Here is a 19,863-nt window from a genome sequence, read left to right as displayed (position 1 = left end):
TCCTCTCATCTGCGTCTCCCCCTCGGCCAAGTTTTCTGGAAACATCCGGCTAGAAGGATGCTCCAGGGAGTGGAGCGGTGATCAGGAGGCTGTGGCAGCAAGGCTGCTTAGGGCTTCTTGCTGATATGCCCTGGCTGTAGCGCTCCGATCACATCCTCAGGAGCAGTGAGGGTGAGAGCAGGCACTGGGGGCGGGAGCTGCTCACCGCCCCACGGGACCCAGGACTCCTCCAGTCGCTGCCACCAGCTGCCTCAGTGAGTAGAACGGTGCCCTTCCCGCTTGGGAGGGGGGTGAGGGCAACGACAGCGGGAAGTTGTCAGTTCTGTACGCTGGGTTTCTCTGTGCCAGGCGTCACCAGTGTGCACGCGGCATCCGCAGTTCTTCCAGGCACCAGTGTTCTCAGGGAGGACACTTGGGGAGGGTGCTGGCGGGGAGCCCCCAGACCCACCAAGCCACATGAAATCCAAAGCCCTGGGCAGGACGAACCGGACAGCTGTGTCCCTAAGCAGCCGGGCTGTGGGACCCAGGGCTCCGTGCTCAGCGATTCTTGCTGCCTGACCCAGCGAGCCGCGTCAGGACTGAATGTGACCTCCAGACGCAGCAGGCGGGGGCGGGCGGGGGCCGGGCACAGGCCCAGGTTCGGCTGGGCGGGCCAACTGGCATAGGCTCCCTCCCTCTCTCCCCATCCGTGGCAGCGTCAGCAGCGGTAAGAACAGACTGAGGGATCCAGAAAAACAGAGCTCCCACCCCCGGCAGGCAGGGAGCAAGCAGCCTCTTCCGGCCGCCCGCCAGCCAGCCTTCCCCGCCAGCCAGCCGGTTCCACCTGCGGTCGCACCCCCCCTTCCTCACAGGCCCCCAAAGCCTGGACCAGCCTCCCAGAGGGCTGTGGGTAGCCAGGGCTGGCTAGCTTTCTATGGGGTTGGGGGTTGGGGAACTTGGAATCTGCTTGGGAGTACTCTGACACCACCAACCATTTGGGGTGGGGGAAGGACCTGGGGGCCCTGGCTGTCTCCTACATCCTCTCTTCCCCGAGAGCACCTGCTGCAAGGTCCCAACAGCTCTCTGGAGGACAAGACAACCGAGCTGCCTCTACAGCAGCATCCGGTCAGGCTGACTTCCACAGCCAGCTTGTCCCTCTAGCCCTTGCCCTTCCATCCTGCTCTAGAAGCCCAGAGGACAGGGACAGGTAGCTCGGAGCTTTCCTGTATCCCTGGCCCTGTGTGCTCAGTCACATCCCAGGCCAGCTGGCGGAGAGATCCCCAGACTGCTGAGAACCCAGGTCTTTCCCATGGAATCCCACTGTGCTCCACAGAGGAACTCCGAAGGGGGCCTATGAGAGCATGCCCCCTGTGGAAATGTCAGTGTGTTCCTGGAAGGAAACCCAAAGGCTCCCATCCCAAGGTTGAGGAGCTCCAGAAAACAGACAGTTCTACTGCTGCCAACCACGAGAAGGTCCCAGGACATTTCCATGTGTCTAGGAAGCATTCTGGGCCCTGCCACTGGCCCTCAGAGGGGTGTTTCATCTCCATAGCATCGACTCCCCCAGACCAGCTCCTCTGCTGCACCCTTCTACCTATGGGAGCTGGGGCTGCAAGAGATACTCAAGAAAAGAACAAAGCTCTAGACACCCGAGTGTCTGAGGCTGGGACCCATGATCCCAGTGTCTGAGGCTGTGGTCAGGTCTGGGGAGTCCTGCGTTGGCTCAAGTGTCCCCAACACTGGGCGCAGTGGCCCCACGTGCTCAGTGCGACTGCTGCTCCAGTCTGCCTTGTGGTCTCGGGTTCTCCCACTCCACCTCTAATTTCTAAGGAAGGAGGCAGAGGCAGCTACTTAGGAAGTGAAATTGGCCAAGACAGGAAGTGAGGCAGGGGGCCTGAGTCAGGGCCTGAAGCTGGCAGAGACTGAAGGAGCCCAATAGCCACAGTGGGGAGGAGGAAATGGTGGCCATGGTGACCCTTTCTCATGTGCCACCTGGGGCCCATAAAGTGCTCCAGTGGCTCAGAGGCTGTGACTGTCCCAGTCTGGATCCCCTGCCAGTGTGCCTTGTGGGGCATAGGGAGTCCTGGGGGGGCATCAGGGGATGACCTCCCCCTTGACCTGCCCTGGCCACCTTCTCATCCTCCAGTCTGCTTAGACCCACCTCACACCTGAGATTCCAGCGCTTCTATTTGCCAATTACCACTACAACAGAGGTACGCTGTAACATGCCAGACACTTGTGAGCTAGTCAAAAGGGAGCCACCACGTAAGGCCATCTGCCCACTTCCAGAGCCTCAGACGCCCTGGTCTGCAGGGTCAGAATACCCTGTCCCGAGTGCCTTGACCGGCTACACACCTGGGGAGGGATGTCTCACAGAGGCATACTCCTCAACCATGCCGCTTTCTCATGGGCAAAGCAGAAACTAATTGTTCATGGGAACATGGGGTCACTACCTGTCTCTTCCCGACAAGGAGTTGGATGCTGGCCCAGAGTGAGGGACGGCAGGAGCTGGACCACATCTTCTTTAGGACACTGATGAGGGGCGAGAGTCTGGCAATGCCTGAGTGCACACGGAAGGAGCCCTGCTCTCTCCATGGGAATCGTCACAACACAAGAGGCCAAGAACCTCCAAACATGCTCCTCCAGGACCATCTCCATCCTGCCTATGGAGAGCTCCATCCCCTCCCATCATCTGCTCACGTGGGCAAAGCCCAGCCCTGCACTCGTGGCCTCTGAACTCAGCGCACCAGCCACTGGCTGGGCACACTTGACCAGGCTACCTCACTGCTGTGCACAGGGCGCCCTAGGAGATACACAGTGCATTCTTGGAACAGTCAGCCTGGCCTGGCATTGGGGACAGCATGAACTCTGATAGAACAATGGCTAAACACCTCCCCATCAGGTCTAGGTACTCAACTGTGAAAACACTGAGACCAGACCATATCCACCGCAGGCAGGGCTTACATGGCACGGTGCCTGTTGAGCAGAGCTGGTACGAGACACTTGCCTCCACTGCCTGCTCTGGAAATAGTATGCAGTGGTCTAAGCAATGTAGGGGCTCCCTATCCTCCAACCACTGGCTCTGCCCAGGATCAGAACCCCAGGACAGATTAATGTCTTCCTGGGGCACTTGAGGACATTGGCCCAGCCCTGCAGGCCCCTCCTTCCCACTGTGGCCCTTGTCCCTGAGTATAAGGGATTCCTTAGGAGGCAGCTTCCTGCTCAGGTTCAGGCTCCACCTAGCATGAACCCAGGAGGGCAGCCCCCTAAGCACATACACCACACAGAGACACTGGTTGCCAGATTCCAGTTCTATCCATCCTCTTCAAATAATAGCCAAACACCCCAACCCCACCATTGTCATCAAAGTCACTGTAGCTGTCCGCTGCTGCCTGTCATGTGCTCATCGTCTGGGTTCCTAATCGTCTCACTTGAGTGCTCTGCTCCCGACACAGGGCTATCTGCTCCACTGGTTGTCCTCCCTTCCTTCCTTCATTACTTGGAAAAACAGTAGCCCCGGGGACCAACCGACTTACTCTCCTCACCACTCAGTCTTGCTCGGCAGCTCGAGAGCCTGGGTTCCAATCCCAGATGCCCACTTCTCAGCTATGTGATCTTGGGTAACACACTCAACATCTCTGGGCCTCTTTCTTTATCTGCATAACAGCAGCTGCCTCAGAGCAGAAGTGAGATGAAGAGCCTTCCTCCATGGTAAGCTTGCCCTCCACTTGTGGCTCGACAACTGCTTGGCAGGCCATGCCCCTGCATCACACCCCCAGGATACAGTGCTACAGGTACCCACTCAGACCAGATTCCATAGGAGGCCGAGCTGAGACTCCACACTGAGTATACCAAGGGCTGCACACGTCTGGCTCCTTCCACCTTGGTGGGAAACCTGGAAGGCAGATCTGCCTGCCTCTTTTTAGATAAAGAGCAGATAAACTGAAGCCGAAGTGTGGAGGCCACCAGACCAAGGAGCTGCAGAGGTAAGGGGTGGGGTACAGGCCAATATGCCTAAGGCATCAGGATCTGATACCAAGGCATCAGAAGGTTAACTATTGACTAATTATTCACTATTTTTTGATCAATAAAGTCACATGGATGTGGCTGGGCTGAACAATGCTCCCAATGTAAATTTTGTATCTACCCAGAAGTTATGCATAGGGAAAAGGGCCTGTGGAAGCAACAGAGCGAACACAGGGCAAGACGGCCGTTCTGATGGGGCGAGCTCACAAGAAGGAAAGCTGTGTTTAGGTGTGGTGACACACTTCAGTAGTAGCACTCAGGAGGCAGGGGTGGGAACTTCTGCAAGTTCAAGGCTTGCCCAGGCTACAAAGAGAGCCAGTCTGGAAGGAGGGAGGGAGGGAGGGAATCTGGATATATGGAGAGAGGGGTGGCCAGGCCATGAGAGGATGGAGGCCAGTCCTGTGAGGTCATCACCATAAGTGGGTGCAGAACCTTCCCTGGAGGCCTTAGAAGGAACATGACCCTGCCCCCACTTCGACTTGACACCTCTAGCCCTGAGTAAAGGAGAAAAACAACTCCCATGGTGTTGGAGTCTGCAACTAGTCACAGAGATGAAGAAAGTGAGTGGTCCGAGATCACACAGACAGGAAGTCCAACTGAGTTTGTCTTAGGGCTGAGTTCTTCTGCAGCTGTCCTTCACAGCTGGGCTGCGGAGGATGCTCGGTGGCTCTGGGGACACCTGGCTGCTTACCTGCCTGGGTTCCCCCAGGGCCTGGCTCACTGTAGGCTCTTACCCCACACTGGGCCAAGGATGGGTGAGTACCATCTGCCTGGGACACAGCTTGGCGGGGGTCATTTTCCTCTTTGAGCTGTCAGCACTCTCTCAGCAGGGTGCTCTGGAACATTCTTAGCCTCTCACCCCCACAGGCAGTGGAAAAGGAGCTACCACGGGCTGTGCGCACCTGCCTCCCCGCCCCCGCCTCCGGAACAGCCATCAGCAGCCACTGTGAGCAGGCATAATTGTCCAGATTGCTGTAATTCACAGCAGCAGCCCGCGCTGGCGCTCACGGCGCTATTTCAAATGTCACTGAGCAGGGCCGGTGCACATGGGCCCCAGGATCACTGGGGACAAGCTCTCGGCCCTCCCTGCAGGCCCTAACCTTGAGACAGTGGCATCAGGGCGCCCCATCCCAGCTGGTGAGTCATCCCACCCTCCTCCCACCTCCTGATCTGCCCTTCCAAAAGGAAGAGAGAGCGAGCAGCCTCCTGGTGTCAGGCAACAACAGCTATGAGCCGATGACAGCATGAGAATATGGAGGGATGTGGGGGAAGGAGGGCACCTCCCCGAGCAACTGCATGGTCAGTATGCTGAGCCCCACATGTGGACAAAAGCAAAGGCGGTCCCATGACGTCCACAGCAGCGTGCACAGCCCAAGGCAGGGACAACCCATCACTCTGTCACCAGGTGAGCCCACAGGCAAAGTGTGTGGAGGGGGGAGGGGTGTCACACTCCATGTGGTTCACGTAGCCCTACAGCCTTCATAGTTTTATGAGGAACTCTGAACACAGTGCTAAGTGAGTGCAGCCAGGCGTAAGGACTACAGCGGCAGGAATCATTCCTGTAAGTGTCAGGGCGAAATGACTTCCAGCCACAGACCGGAAGTCCATTAGTGCTGCCTCACCCTTGGACTGATGGGCAGGAGGGACCGATAATTGGTATGGGATTTCCATCTAGGGTGTGGGAAGTTGCAGCATGCCATTGTGGGTCTTTGTAGGTGCGTTTTGTTTCGCTGTTTGTTTGAGACGGGGTCTCGTGGTGCCCATGCTGGCTTCCCACTTGCTACATAACCGAGGGTGACACTGAACTCATGATCTTCCTGCCTCTGCCTCCCAACTGCTGGGATGGCAGGCGTGTGCCACCATGCCCAGGTTAACAAACTGCTTTTCAGTGGTCAAGTCTGTTACACATACTTTTCAGAGATTAAACCAAGGGAATCGGACCACTAGTTAAAGACTCTTTAGAATTCATACCACAAACCACAACATAGACATGCACACACAAAAAAACAAAGAACTGGCAACATGGCCCCTCTGGGGTGACTGAATATGCACCCAGCCAGCTAGAGACACTGTCACAGAGTCCCATGAACAGACTCCCACACTGTGCTTTCTGAGCAACGGTCCTGCCCCCAGGCCATGTCCACCTTGGCTAAGAGAGGGTGCAGGCCAGCAAAGACGCATGTCCAAGTGCAGAATCAGGAACACTAAGGGCATCCTCCTGCTCTCAGGCGGTATGGACACTCCTACTGACCCTCAGCAAACCCCACGAGTGAGGAGCCGGGTCTGAGGACCAGGGCCACAGGTGGCGGTGGTAGCGGCTTTGTTAAAGCTCCAGAAGAAAGCAATTGGTTCGCACTGCCCACACCACAGACTGAACACAGCCACCTCGGTCATAGGGCAGGGCCTAGGCAGAGGCAGGGCAGGGGCAGAGCGTGAAGGGTGAGAGGCCTGGGCTGGCTTCTGATCCTCAGTGAATCATTTCTGGATCTATGGGAGACCTTCAGCCTCAGCTCCTTATCCATGATAGGACGCAGGGACAGGAGGGGACAGGAGCAACTTCTCAGAGAGGAGTCAGGGTAAAAGACGGCTGGCAACTAAGGCAGGAGCCAACTGCAGTGCCACACTCAAGTAAGCAGGTAGCTTTGTGTCTCTCAGAATATACAGGGGAAGTAGGGACAGATGCTCACAGCTGCTAGCTCTGGGACTGTCAGTAAAAGTTGCCTATCCTGAGACCCTTAATGCCTGGCTTTCACTCTTGCAGCCATCCTGGATGGCACTCCTATCTTAGGGATAGGTAAACTGAGGCTCAGAGATAGGTCACCAAGCTGGAAAGTGAAGGCCTCAGCCATGCTGAATGTAGTTTCGGGGAGCTTTCGATAATGTTACCAGGGCCTTAGGGGAATCCTCTCAAAGGCCGGGTTCTAGTGTCAGGGCTCAGAGAGAGGCTGGCGATAGGGGTCTTATTTAGCCAGTAGGGTAGAACCGCAAGGTGACAATCTTGGAGGGTATGATGGCCTAGCCCAGCATGTCACAAGGTCACAAGCAGCTTAATACCAGTTCAGGTGACCCCTTGAATTCAGATGACCCCCCTGAATTTGATGTAGATAATTCCATGACTGTCCCCACGGCTGTAGCCCCACGCACTGCAGAACACATTACTCCAAATGTTCACAGAGCCCAAACCTGCACCCAGCATGGGAGTCCTTGGGGACCCGTATGAGAGCCACGTGCACACTTGTGTGATGACAAGAAGACCTGAGTGCCACTGGCGCTGTGGCCCTGTCTTGACGGCCAGCGAACTGCCACTCCACCAGGACCTAGTTCAACCACTGTAGCTGGCGACTCACGCACTCAGCCTGCAGGCTTCTGAGCCGTTCTAATTTCAGGTACACCCTGCCCACCACTCACAGAACACACCCAAACTCTAACAGATCCAACTGGGGCTCTTGAGCCCCTGATTCAGGCCAGATGCATCAGTAGTCTTGCATGGCACTCTGGTGCCTGGGACAAACTCAGGCACACAGCACAGCATCATGGCACCTTACCTTTCTTGGCTGTCTCCATCTCTTCCTCAGTCCAGCGAGAACTCTCGTTCATCTCCATGGTAGCTGAAAGGGAGAAAGGCAATTGGTGGAAGCCCCATAGATTGCTTTCCCTGTAGTTGGCTCTGAGCCAGCAGAGGCCTAATTCAGCTATCCCTTAACATAGTGCCTAATCCTCACGCTAGGGAGCCAGGTGCTAAGCACATGTAAACTCTACAGTGCACTGTGGAGAGGTGATCTGCTATCCACACTTGTAGACAAGGACACTGAGGTGCCTAGGGACTGGACCACGGCTTCTATCTCCACATGCACTTTGCTAAGAAGGGAGTGGCCCACCTGGGCACAAGGTCACAAGGGTAAGAGAGAGATGATGCGCAGGAACTGCAGGTAGACAGGGGCACCACTGTGCATAGCAGGCCATGTCACGCCTCCTTGGGTGCGACCTTACTAGAATCTAGATACCCAAAGCCTACTACAACCATGACCATCAAAAATAGCTCCTCAGCATTTGTCCAAGACCCATGAGTGACATCACCATGGCTGGGACTCTGAGTGTGCTGATGACTGTTACAGTCTTCCCAGTTTGTCAGAACACAATGAGGTACCTCAGAAGGGACAGTCAGGCACACATGGGGCAAAGTGGCCTGTTTGAACTACACACTACTCTCCATCCGCTACACAGGTGGCCTGCCCAGAGCCCAGCTACGAGTCCCTACTGGCAGAGGAGAGTTGGGAACCCTATACAAACTGAGGGACAGAGAGTCCAGCAAGCAGATCAAGGCAGGAGGGGAATGGATAGGGTTGCCTCATGACAATCTCTCCATTCCTGCTGCTGAGCCCTGCTATCTCACAGACCTCACAGAATTCCGCTTCCAATGGCACCCCCAAGGAAAGATAATTCTGGAGCACTGAGAGATGCCCATGGTGTGTTTTCTACCCTTCAGCTTCATCCTAGCATAGGCCAGGCCCTACAGGACTCTCCTGCACATGAGGTGTGCCTCTGGAACACTGCTACCCAGTGGCAGCTGACACAGGATCCGTGATCAGTGGGATTGAACCCCAATTATATCAGCGATGTGGGTAAGAACACTGCCCTAGTAGTTCATATAACTTATTAAGTAAAGGCCCAAACCAACTCTCTTGGTTTGTGGAGTGAGGACTTAGCACAGATCCAGGGAGCCCCTAGCAGGGTCCGTGAGAAACAAAACAGGGTCTCACTATCATTCCATCTGGGAAGAGACCCAGGAAGCCAAGATGACCTGCAGCAGAGGGTGGACATGCACTGCTGCCCCTGGTGGTTGCCCATGGAACTGCAGCTCAGCTCTGTCTATTGGCCCTCTTTTTATCGAGAAGAGGCAGTATTTAAAAGCCCTTCTAGGTCAGAAAGGAGAACCAAGACCCACAAAGAAAGGTACAGGTACCGCCAAGAAACTGTCCTCTTAGCAGGTAAATTCACCCAGCTCATCACCACCCAAGGAAATGGCCACACGGCTCAATCTTCTGATTTAAGACAACAAATGGGGCCCAGGTGGGGGAGGGGTGAATGTTACAGCCTCTTCCGGGTCCTAAATTCTGCCCGTGTCCAGGCTACTGGAATCTCTTATGTTCTTTTTGGGTGGAGCAGTGAGAGAATGAATGCCCCGGGTCACAGTGAGCTCAGCAGGCAAACGCTTAGACCTGAACTCCAACCACAGCAACCCACAGTTCACTCCAACTTCAAGGAATCCTAGCAGGAATCTCCCTGTGTCCCAGCTCTTCCCAGCCTCTCCTAGTCCCCAGGCCCTGCTTACCCAGCTCTGAATTCTGCTGAGGGGCAGCAGCCTCCTCATGGTTGGCTTCGTTGGCCATGGAGCGGGTGATGCGGCCTTTGCGGCGGCCTTGGCTGTTGGCAGTTTTGCGGCCTTTGGAGGTCACAGTCTCTTTCTCATCGTTGTCCTCCCCAGAAGTGTCATCTGTCTTCTCCCTGCAGTCATGGAGGGGAGACCAGCATGGACCAGCTAGGGTTGAAAACCTCAGGACAACTGGAAGAGACCTTTGGGTCTCTCTCAGAGCTGGTGAAAGGGAAGAGGTGATACCGGCCAAAAGAGGGCACTGTGGGCAGGCAATGCCGTGGGCAGGCAGCCCTCTGGAACACTACCTTAGCATCAGAAGGGCACCGGGAGGCTCTACAGGTCTGGGGAGGGAAGGGCAATTGTTGGGTAGTCAGTCACTTGACTCCACAAATCACCAGTGGGGACTCACTGACACCACACAGGGGGTCTGCTCGAGGCCTTTGAGACTCTCTACAGTGTCTTCACTAGCCAGAGGACTTAATTCTGCATCCCTACAGAGCAGTCTGCCAGGGTTTCCAGCACTGCATGCCTGGGGAATAGCAGTCCAGCCCTAGCTCTCTGTGTGTGTGCGTGTGCTGGGGTTGGGGGGTGTGGGGGGTGTCACATGACCTGGGCACCCAGCTTCTCAGAAGCAACTGGGGCAGATTTATTGCCTCTGTCACCCATTCATCTTCCTGAAAGACGCTGGCTGAAGCCGTGGAGACAGGGAAGGGGGAGGCACTGATGTGCACAGGCCCATCACAGGCACCTGCGGCCCCTCCACCTTCTCCCCCAGCTTGGAGTTGTCAGGTGCTAATGGGAGTGACTATGGTGGTGGGGGCTGCCAGATGCTTGCATCCCTGTGTCCTCCCGAGGCTCTTCAGCCCACTCTCCCTCTTGGACCTCAGGGGCTTTGGGGAAGAAGCCAGGCTGAGCGCCAAAGTGGCTGTCTGGATTTACGAGTCCAGGAGCAGGGCTCAAATGAGCAATCAGTCTTCTAGGTCTCTGGGGGGCTGCAGAGAGGGCGGGGGATGGAGGGAGCAGGGGCTGAGGCTTCCGGGAGGAGCAGCCTGGGAGAACTGACTAGGGCTCCAAACTGGCGCCAGGCACCGCTCCCCAGGGCCCAGGTGTGAGTGGAGCAGCTGCAGGGCCTTACTTGCTGAGCTCCTCTTTCTCGTTATCCACATCCTGCTTCTCCTCCTCCTTGTCGGTCTCCTTCTCCTTCTCCTTCTCCTCCTTCTCCTCCTGGCTGCTCCGTGCCATCTGCTGCTGCTGTTGTTGCTGCTGCTGCTGTTGCTGCTGCTGCTGCTACAGCCAAGGGAGCAGAGGCAGGAGGGAAAACGGGAGACAGGTGAAGCTGGGGAAGGGAGGGACGGTGAACACAGAGGCCGGGGCAGCTGGGAAGCCAGCCAAGTGGGAGAGGCAGGAGTCAGAGGGAAGTGAGAAAAACACCGTGCCCTGACACAGGGGCTCAATTCCTGCCTTCTCCACTAAGCCCAGTGGATTGACACCTGCAGAAAGGCCTGGAGCGGGGACAGTAGGCAGGGTGCAGGCCAGAACGCCGACACAAGGTGTGGAGAGAGAAGGCAGGAAGGCGGTCCTCTTCGCCTCCATTGTTCCTTCCTGGCAGGAAAACACAGCGGTCCACATGGCTCTAGGCCTTGTCTTTTGCGGGACTGGGCTACACAGTGGATAGACAGGGACATCGTGGCAATACTGGTACGAAGAGCAAGAGCCTGACTTGTACAGTTATCATGTGTTCTTGAGGCTACACTGTTACTCTGGATCCCCAGAGTCACCCTCCCCACCACCAAGAACCCCATGTTCTCGGAAAGGAGGGGCCTGGGCAGCCATGCATGACTGCCGACTCCTCAGCTGGGCACCAGATGTCTGTCAGCCAGTCCGGGCCCTGCTTTCAGATCCTACCCCTTCAAGAGGCTCAGGAAAGACGCCTCATTCTGGCTGACAGAGCTCCCTGAAGCTGGCACTGAATGGGCTTTTGTCAGTTCAACAGTGCCCCTTTTACATGCGCTCAAGGTGAGTGCCATGGAAACCAGGGGTCTGTACTCAAGGAGATGAAAGGCAGGAGGAATTCCTGTGCCTGGCCTGCACTTCACAGGTGTCCGCACATGGGGCGTGAGCTGTCTCCTACAGGCGTGTGGTACCCAAGCCACTCAGCTGCATCTCCCACCCCTACAAACAGGGGCTGTGGTCCAGTGTCTTTGGGGGCTAGGGGAGAGCACTGGGACCGAGTCTAGGACCTAGACCTCACTGCCCAGGGTAAGAACCTTAAGAGGTGTTCCTGCAGCCCGGTCTGAGCCCTGTAGATAGGAATGACAGAAGATTCACTTTTATGCATAACAGTCCCTTGGCCTGAATGAAGCCCTGTGCTTGGCCCCTACTGGCTCCTGGGAGACTTGAAGCGGGTGCTGGGTCCCTCTGACCAGCTGCTTGAGGTTGGTGAATCACAGGCTGGTTGGCAGCACCAGCCTAGGGATCTCGGGCTTGCAGTGATCACATGGGCAGCTGTAAGCTGTGGTTCTTGGTGCCCGAAGGCTGCCAGACCCTAACCTCACCAAGATCACCATGATCCCTGGCTAGAGGCAGCATCAATATCTGAAATGCCCCAGCTTAGTCAGAAGCAGTGGGGTACACCTGTAACCCCAACACCTGGGAAGTAGAGACAAGAGGATTGCAGCCAAGCTACATAGTGAGATCCTGTCTCAAAATAAAACCATTCGAACAAAAGTAAAATCAATTCCCAGGTTGCTCCAGGGCATTTCCAAGTTGCAGACTGGGACCTTAGACTGACTGGCAAGTTCTCTAATGGCTGGTGAAAGGACTTCAGGCTGAACCCCTAGGTTCCAAGGCACCCAGCTTGGTGTTGCCACTGTGTGAACAAATGGGAATGCCATATGACAATAAAGCTTTATTTACAAAAGCAAGTGAGGGGCCGAGTTTGGCTGTAGGCTGACTCTAGGCTAACCCTGAGGCTCCCTATATTCACCTAGTCCCTTGCAAGCCTACTGCTGGAGTCCTCAGATCAGAGTGATGGAAAACTTCAGGCTGTCTGTATCCCATGGCAAAAGGGATGCCCCAGGAGACTTCAACCCCAGCTTGGAGATCAAATGCCACCATCCGCCATGACTCCCAAGCTTGCAGTAGTAGCAAGTAACAATTTATCAGTTATGGTCAGGGTAGCCATATATGTCCCCCACCCCCAGATCACAACACTATGGACACCCTGAAAGGCTCCACAGGGAGTTGCAGGTGTCCAGATCTGCTAGAACTCTTTTTTTTTTTTTTCAGAAAAATGACAGCTGTAAGGATAGATGCCAGCTGACAACGTGCCTAGGATGAGACTGTGTCCTCATGTCACCTTTGAGCTTCTTGTTCTTCCCAATAACCCTGATATTACACCTGTTCCAAGGATGAGAACAAGACACAGATGTCAAGCGACCTATCCGAGGTCACAGAGCACTCCCAGCAGAGCCTACAGCCAGACGGGACCTCCAGCACAGCCCCGGGGACTCTGGGTTCCTCCAAGTGGAACTGTGGCACCTACTTTATTCCTATCTCAAACAAACCCTTGTCTACAATGGAACACCAAGGCCCCCAGAGTGTGGAGCCCACCCCTACAGAGCATGCTCTGAAGACAACAAGCCCAGGAATGAAGTGTTCCGAGGGACAGCAAAGTAAGACCTTCAAGGGGCACACGCAGCCCTGCCTGGCATGTGTCCCCAAGACCCCCGTGTGTGAGGAAGTAGGCCTGGTAAGACCCAGCCTCTGCACCGAGTCTTCAGGTTTGTGGTAGCCAAGACCAAAGGAAGGCATTTGGGATGCCCTGGGTTCCATCCCAGCACCAAACTTAAACTTGACAATTCACAGCCATACTGACACTCATTCATTCATTCATTCAACAAACACTGTACTACCAAGAACTGACAAACAAAACGCCCCAGCAACTGAGCCCTGATGGCTTCCCTGTGCAGGGAAGGGAACCTGAGGGGTCGGGTCGGGTGGGTGAACAGGAATGGGGCATGGGACCAGAGCAGAGGAAGTGCACAGCAGCTGGGGGTACCCCGTCCCTCCCTCCCAGGGATACACAGCAGATGCAGGCTCAGCCATCAGAGGTGTGCTGAAGCCATCTGAGTTTGTGGAATACTGAGGGTCAAGCATGAAGCATGGCCACTTTGTCATTAATGGAAACGTACGCCTTGTGGTTGGTGTGAGAGGGGCGGGGAGGAGTGTTACTGTTTTGTTTTGAAGACAGGGCCTCACTTTGTTAGCCATAGTTAGCCTGGAACTAGCCTGGAATTTGCTTTGTAGACCAGACTAGCCTCAAATTCAGAGACAGCCTGCTTCTCCCTCCCCAGGTGCTAGGCTAAAGGTGTGTGCCACACCAGGTCAGAGGTCAGCATTTAAACAGGCATGTGGCCACCGTGGGCCAGCCGGCCTAGGACTGTCAGGTTCCCAGCACTAGCTGTTCACACTCTCCCGAGCTATCTGCTGGGACACACTTTCACCCGGGCTAGCCAAGTGCTGGAGCCATGTGCTGCATCCCCAGCCCTAAAGGTCCCATTTTAAATCAACTGGGGGCTGGGGTGGGACCTGGTGGGCGTGCTGGCTGGTTTGGCACAAGCTTGAGTCACTTAGGAAGAGTGGATCTCAATTGAGAATATTAGAATGGCTTGTGGTGCATTTTCTTGATGACAATGTAGGAGGACCTAGGTCACTGTGGGCAGTGCCGCTCCAGGATAGTGGTCCTGGATGCTATAAAAAAGCAGGCTGAACAAGCCAGGGAGAGCAAGCCAGTAAGCAGTAGTCCTCCATGGCCTCTGCTTCAGTTCCTGCCTCCAGGTTCCTATCTTGAGTTTCTGTGCGGTTGAACTATAAAGCTGAAATAAATCTGTTTCTACCAAAGTTGCTTTTGGTCATGGTGTTTATTACAGCACCAGAAATCCTTACTGGGACAGCGGGCAAAGAAAGGCGCTTGCTGTGTAAGCATAAGGACCTGAGTTCAGATCCCAGTACCAACATCAAAAGCTGCACATAGCTGTGTGCACCTTTAACCCTAGTGCTAGCAGGGAGGGAACGACACAGATGACTGGGGTTTGCTGACCACCAGCCCAGTTCCAGGTTAAGTGGAGACCCTGTCCCACGGAAATGGAACAGAATAACAGACGGTACATCTGTCATTCTGCACGTGTACACACGCACATGTGCGTACATACGTGTATGTACACACGTACACACACACACACACTTCTAAGCAGCCCTGCTACCAAAATAAAATCTAACCTGGGACATCCATTTTCTGGGTCTACCTCCACACAGTAGCTTGCTCCCATTCCCCTCTTGCCTTCAGAAGAGGTCACTAGGAGTCCCTTCCTGGGGTCTTTGCACTCACTGTGCCCTTTGCCAGGCCAGTTCCTTCTTATTGCTCAAGTCTGGCCTCATGTGCCTTCTAGAGATGCCCTTGCTCACGTGGGCCCAGGACTTGAGCAGTCTTCCACACCACCTCAAGCTGACGTCCAGAGACCTCATGTGTCTCACTCAGAGTCACATCATCAAAACAGACCGAAACATGCAGGGCCTTCCTCGGTGGGCAACTCCCAGTGCTACCGATCTGGTATGCAGTAATGAGCTCTTAGAAGCATCAGGGTCATGTCTGTCCGAGAGATGGATCGTGTCCAAGCAGCACCCACACTCCCACCTCCAACGTGGTCAGTTTGGGTAGTGGGAAGAGCTGAGTCTTCTGTGTTGTGTGGGTCCTGGCCCAGGCAAAGGTCTTGAACCTTTATCATTTCCCACAGAAGTGACCCAGCTTGCTCTACCCACAGGGCACAGCCTCTCCAGCCTCCTGGGCTCCCCAAATGCCAGCCCTAAGCAGATTCCCCTCTTGGCAGGGAGCTGGGCAGGAAATCAGGGATGTCTGCTCAGCTGGGCCTAAACTGGCACAGGTCTGCCTTGCCCAGAACACACTCAATGAAGCAGCTACCCAGCCTGCCACAGGCCCTAGGCTGGAGGCCTTCTACTAAGGACTGAGACACAAGCACATTCCCAACCAAATGGCCTAGCCAGGGCACCGTGGTTCGGTCTGACCCACAGGCCCTGGTCATCAATCCCTGGTGACCTCACAGGCAAGGGGCAGCTAGCTGGTCCTCAAAGAGTGATACCATACACTGGCCAGCCTGTCTGGTGCTGCCCTGGAATAGCCTGCTGGTCATACTGTTCCTGGCCAGGCAACCTGGGCCCTGCCTGGGAACAAGGTCAGCTGCCCCTTGGCAAGCAACCAAAAAAAAGTGTGTGGGTGGGGAGGAAAGGTGGATGGAGAGGTGAGATGGGGACACAGGGTCACAAAGACAAGGATAGACAGGAAGGCGGACAGAGAGCAGGAAACAGGGCCAGACAGAAAGGGAAAAGATGAGAGCCCAGAGCGGAAGCCATGCACAGAGGCAGAGAGTGAGCAGCATGTGTGGCCAAGGCCGGGAGGAGCACAGTGTGACAGAGGTTGAGAGGGGCAATCGACAGAACAACATGAGCCAGGATGTGAGGGTTGACATCAGTGAGGATGAAGAACCTCTGCCACCAATGTCCCCCTCACTCAAGAGGGGCTGGCCTAGAAGTCAGGAGTCTAGGACAGACTTTTCCTAACTGGAGAAAACCGCCCCAGAAGACCTAGCTAGTCTACCCTTGGGGACACGCCTGCTCCGTCACAGGTCCCTCACAACATCTGCAGGCTCCAGGTTTAGGATGGAGAGACCACAGTGGTTGTGAGAGTACAGCTGTGACTCTCCTCGGCAGATCTGGGCAAGGGACCAGGAGTGGCCATCAGACCGCTGCCCAGTCAATGGGGCAGCTCAGGGAAGGTGCCAGAGAATGGTCCGAAGAATGAGTGAGGAGGTCACTGTCCCCAGACTCTACTCCTGAGCCTTCCTCACCCTGGGCAGAGGCCAGAGAAGCTTCTGGAATGGGAGCCACCTTGTTAGCTAAGCAGTAAGGTGAGCCTGCCACTCCAAATGGCTAGCTACACTCCTCGCCAACGGGAAGCTGAGGTCAAGGAAAGCCTCACTCTCTCGGCCAGAATAAAGGCAAGCACTGCCTGGGTGGGCTGAGAACTGAAGGTCACTGGTGGTCACTGCTGGTATCCAATGGCTTCCGTGAGGACTTTATAACCTATAGGTTTTGTTTGTTTGCTTGGGTTGTTTTTGCTGGGTTTTTGTTTTTTTTTTTTCTGTTTTTGGTTTTGGTTTTTCAAGACAGGATTTTTCTCTCTGTAGCTTTAGAGACTGTCCTGAAACTTGCTCTGTAGACCAGGCTGGCCTCAAATTCACAGAAACCCACCTACCTGCCTCTGCCTCCCAAGTGCTGGGATTAAGGGAATGCACCACCACCGCCCGGCTACCACTATGTTTTTTAAGTGTGACCACTGAACAAGTACTGACACAGGGCCGGTGGGGTCCAGACAGGGAAGGGCTGGCTCCCAGGTTCAGGTCAGCAGAGATGCCTGAGGGCAGGTGGAGAACACTAACAAGGTAAATACCTCCTCTTGACCTGGCCACACAGCCCTGCAGGGAAGTGCTTGTTACCCTGTCCTTAGCCATCTCAGCCCGTGTACAAACACTACAGAAAGGGTCTTACGGGTACCTGAGGCTCTCTGTTTGGGTGCTAGTTCCTAGGGCTGAGGTTCTCAGAGTCACTAACAGCAAGTTCTGAAGAACCAGAGAGCTTTGGCTTGGACAAGCTGGCCACCAAAGCAGGGAGTAAATCTGAGAATCCACTCTCCACAGACATCCATCCCAGTGTGTTCAGAGGGGTATGGGTGCTAGATACCCAGGTGTCCCCAGGTCACTTTTCTGTCCTGTTCCTCTTGGCTCAATCCCACCAAGGCAGAGATGGAAAGAGCATGTGGGGAGGGGGAGGGGATCATGGGACACCTGTGTGGGCTAGGAAAGACAGCTAGTGCAGGAAATGTCACTTCTCCAAGGTGGTATGCAGGATGTGGAGCGTGGAGAGGGGGAGGACCACTGGCACCTTAGCCATCTGGGAAGTCCCACCTGGTGTCTTGTCTACCTTGAAGCTCTTCCCTGGAGAATCTGAGAGATGGAATGGCTTGCTGGAATCCCAGTGTGTTCCTGAACACATGGACTCCCCTAGAATGGTAGTTCTCAAAGCCTAGCATCATACAGTAAGCATTTAGTACATGCCCTGATGAGCACACACATCTGTGTACCAATCAGCCACCTCCTGGGAGCCCTCTGCATGGCACTGCTGTGCTGAGACGCAGACTGGCCACTTGTGGTGTCCCTAAGCAACAGTGTGGCTTGAAGTCACAGGAACCACACCAGGACCACAGCATCTACAAACCGGGGCCGCCCCAGCCAACGGATGTGCAGAGATGAGGAACAGTGTGAGGGGGGAGACCAAGATGGCAAAGAAATGGACAGAGAGAGATCGCTTAGCAGCTCCTGGAGGCACCAGAGGGAACAGGGACCAAAGAGCAGATGGAGACAGAAGCAGCCGCAGCACAGGCACACTGGGCGTGGCCACCCTCAGGTGGGAGCAGGTGTCTGCCCTCAGCCGTTTCAGGGCATATCACCACAGCAAAGAGCCCAGTTAACACAGTCCCTAGAGTTCACAGCTCAGCAGTAGAACTTAACATGATGCATTAGCCGTGTTCCCTATTCTTTCCATTGGCTACGACACCTCTCACCATCATGGTCATCATCATCACCATCACCACCATCACCAAAACCAGCATCATCACTGTGGTGGCTTAAATGAAATGTTCCCCATACTCTCAAGCATTTGAACACTTGGGTCCCGAGTTGGCAGCACTGTTTAGGGAGGCATGGGAGGTGTGGCCTTATGAGAGGAAGTGTGTCACCAGCTTTGAGGTTTAAAAGTCACCCGCTGCCCCTGGTTTGTTCTCTCTGCTTGGTGCTTGTGGTTCAAGATGTGAGGCCTTGGCTTCCTGCTCCTGTCACCATGCCTGCAATTTGCTGCCACACCTCTCTGCCACGATGGACTCTTAACCCTCTAGAACGGTAAGCCCAAGCAAACGCGTTCTTCTGTAAGCTGCCTTGGCAATGGTATTTTTATCACAGCTACAGAAAAGACAATCACCGCCATCACCATCATCACCAACACCATCATCAACCACTATCACCAAAGCCCCATGATCACCAGCGTTATCCCCAAACCCATCATCTCCGGCAGCAGCAGCACCACCACCACGGCAGGCAGCAGCACCCCTCTACTTTCTACGGCTAGGAATGGAGATTTAAACAGGGTCCCACGTCTCCATAGACCCAAAGCCTCCCAACCTCACCACGCCTTCTACTTGATAGCTAACTGACCTTTTGTCTATTAGTCTAGAACATTCCTGGACACAGCAGCAAGATCTACAGCATACCCACTGCTCTGTGCCACACAGCTGTGGAGTCACACATCTGTCAGAAGTATGAGTAGGCCAGCCCACTGTGGGCACATAAAATGAGCTGGAAATCCACAGCCACAGACCAAGTCCTGGGTGTTTCACTGAATGTGCACACACGAGTGTGTTTGTATCTGTGTGCACATATACATGGAAGCCAGATGAAAACCTCAGGTTGCTCAAGAACTGTCCACCTTGTATTTGAGACTGGGTCTCTCGTTAGGACCTGCAGCTTGTTGATTAGATAGGTGGGCTGGCCAGCGAGTCACAGGTTCCTGTCTCTACCTCTCTTCCACTAGAAGCATTACAAGCATGTGCTACAGTACCCAGCTTTTGGTGTGAATTCTAAGGACGAAACCCAGTTCTGACGCTTACACGGCAGGGACTTTGCCAGCTAGCCAGGCACTCTTTCTGGGGTGTTTCACTTTACCGACTCGCCAGGCACTCTCTTTCTGGTGTGTTTCACTTGTCTCAGCAGACTGGCCTCCCGAACTGTACTCTGCTTGAGTAAACTGGAAAGCACCTGCTTTATGGGGCAGTAGCCCCTACTCTTGATGGTCTGTCCAGCCCAATATGCCAGGGGACCTGGCCTGGGAGAGGAAGATGGCCAGCATACAGCATCTCTCCACCTCCCAAACACCACAGCCACAGAATCCCTGGCCATTGTGTACCGGGGACCCATGCATTGCCTGTATTTACTTAACATCTTCCAGAGGTCAGCCAGTTTTTCCTAAAGGTGGAGAGTGACGTAGGCTATGCAGTAACAGCTATGTGCCAATAAAGCTTTATTTACACAGAAGCAGCGAGCAGAAACTGCAAGCTGCTGGCACTCTAGGCTCACTCGAGACACCAAGGCATGAAATGGGCATGGTGACAACTAGGTAGTTCTCCCCTCAAATACCCATTAGTGAAGAGGCAGAGTTATGAATGTTTGGTGGTTCACCCCATTGTCCCGGGCAGTCTAGACTCTGAAAATGTGCTCCCCACCTTAGAAACTTTTGCGTGCATGGGTCTCTTTTCTGGACGTATATCTCAGTACCATATATGTACCTGATATTCATGGAGA

The 19,863-nt window shown here is 54.7% G+C and overlaps 1 protein-coding gene across 37 annotated transcripts in view; it reads right to left on the bottom strand.

The window, feature by feature from the left end:
- The window catches only part of Ncor2 (nuclear receptor corepressor 2), a 155,466-nt gene that overhangs the window by 41,720 nt on the left and 93,883 nt on the right, over window positions 1-19,863 (bottom strand). For 34 of the 37 annotated variants that reach the window (XM_075978557.1, XM_075978566.1, XM_075978546.1 and 31 more), the window contains 3 exons: window positions 10,515-10,666; window positions 9,338-9,510; window positions 7,551-7,613 (listed from right to left, as the gene is read on the bottom strand). In XM_075978557.1, the coding sequence (XP_075834672.1) occupies window positions 7,551-7,613; window positions 9,338-9,510; window positions 10,515-10,666 (388 nt within the window). The remainder of the gene's footprint in view (window positions 1-7,550; window positions 7,614-9,337; window positions 9,511-10,514; window positions 10,667-19,863) is intronic. The other 3 variants (XM_075978381.1, XM_075978588.1, XM_075978257.1) reach the window with 1 other exon arrangement.

The sequence above is a fragment of the Microtus pennsylvanicus genome, chromosome 1 (assembly GCF_037038515.1).
Source record: "Microtus pennsylvanicus isolate mMicPen1 chromosome 1, mMicPen1.hap1, whole genome shotgun sequence".
Taxonomy (NCBI): Eukaryota; Metazoa; Chordata; class Mammalia; order Rodentia; family Cricetidae; genus Microtus; species Microtus pennsylvanicus.
This window is presented reverse-complemented; position numbering and strand designations above follow the sequence as displayed.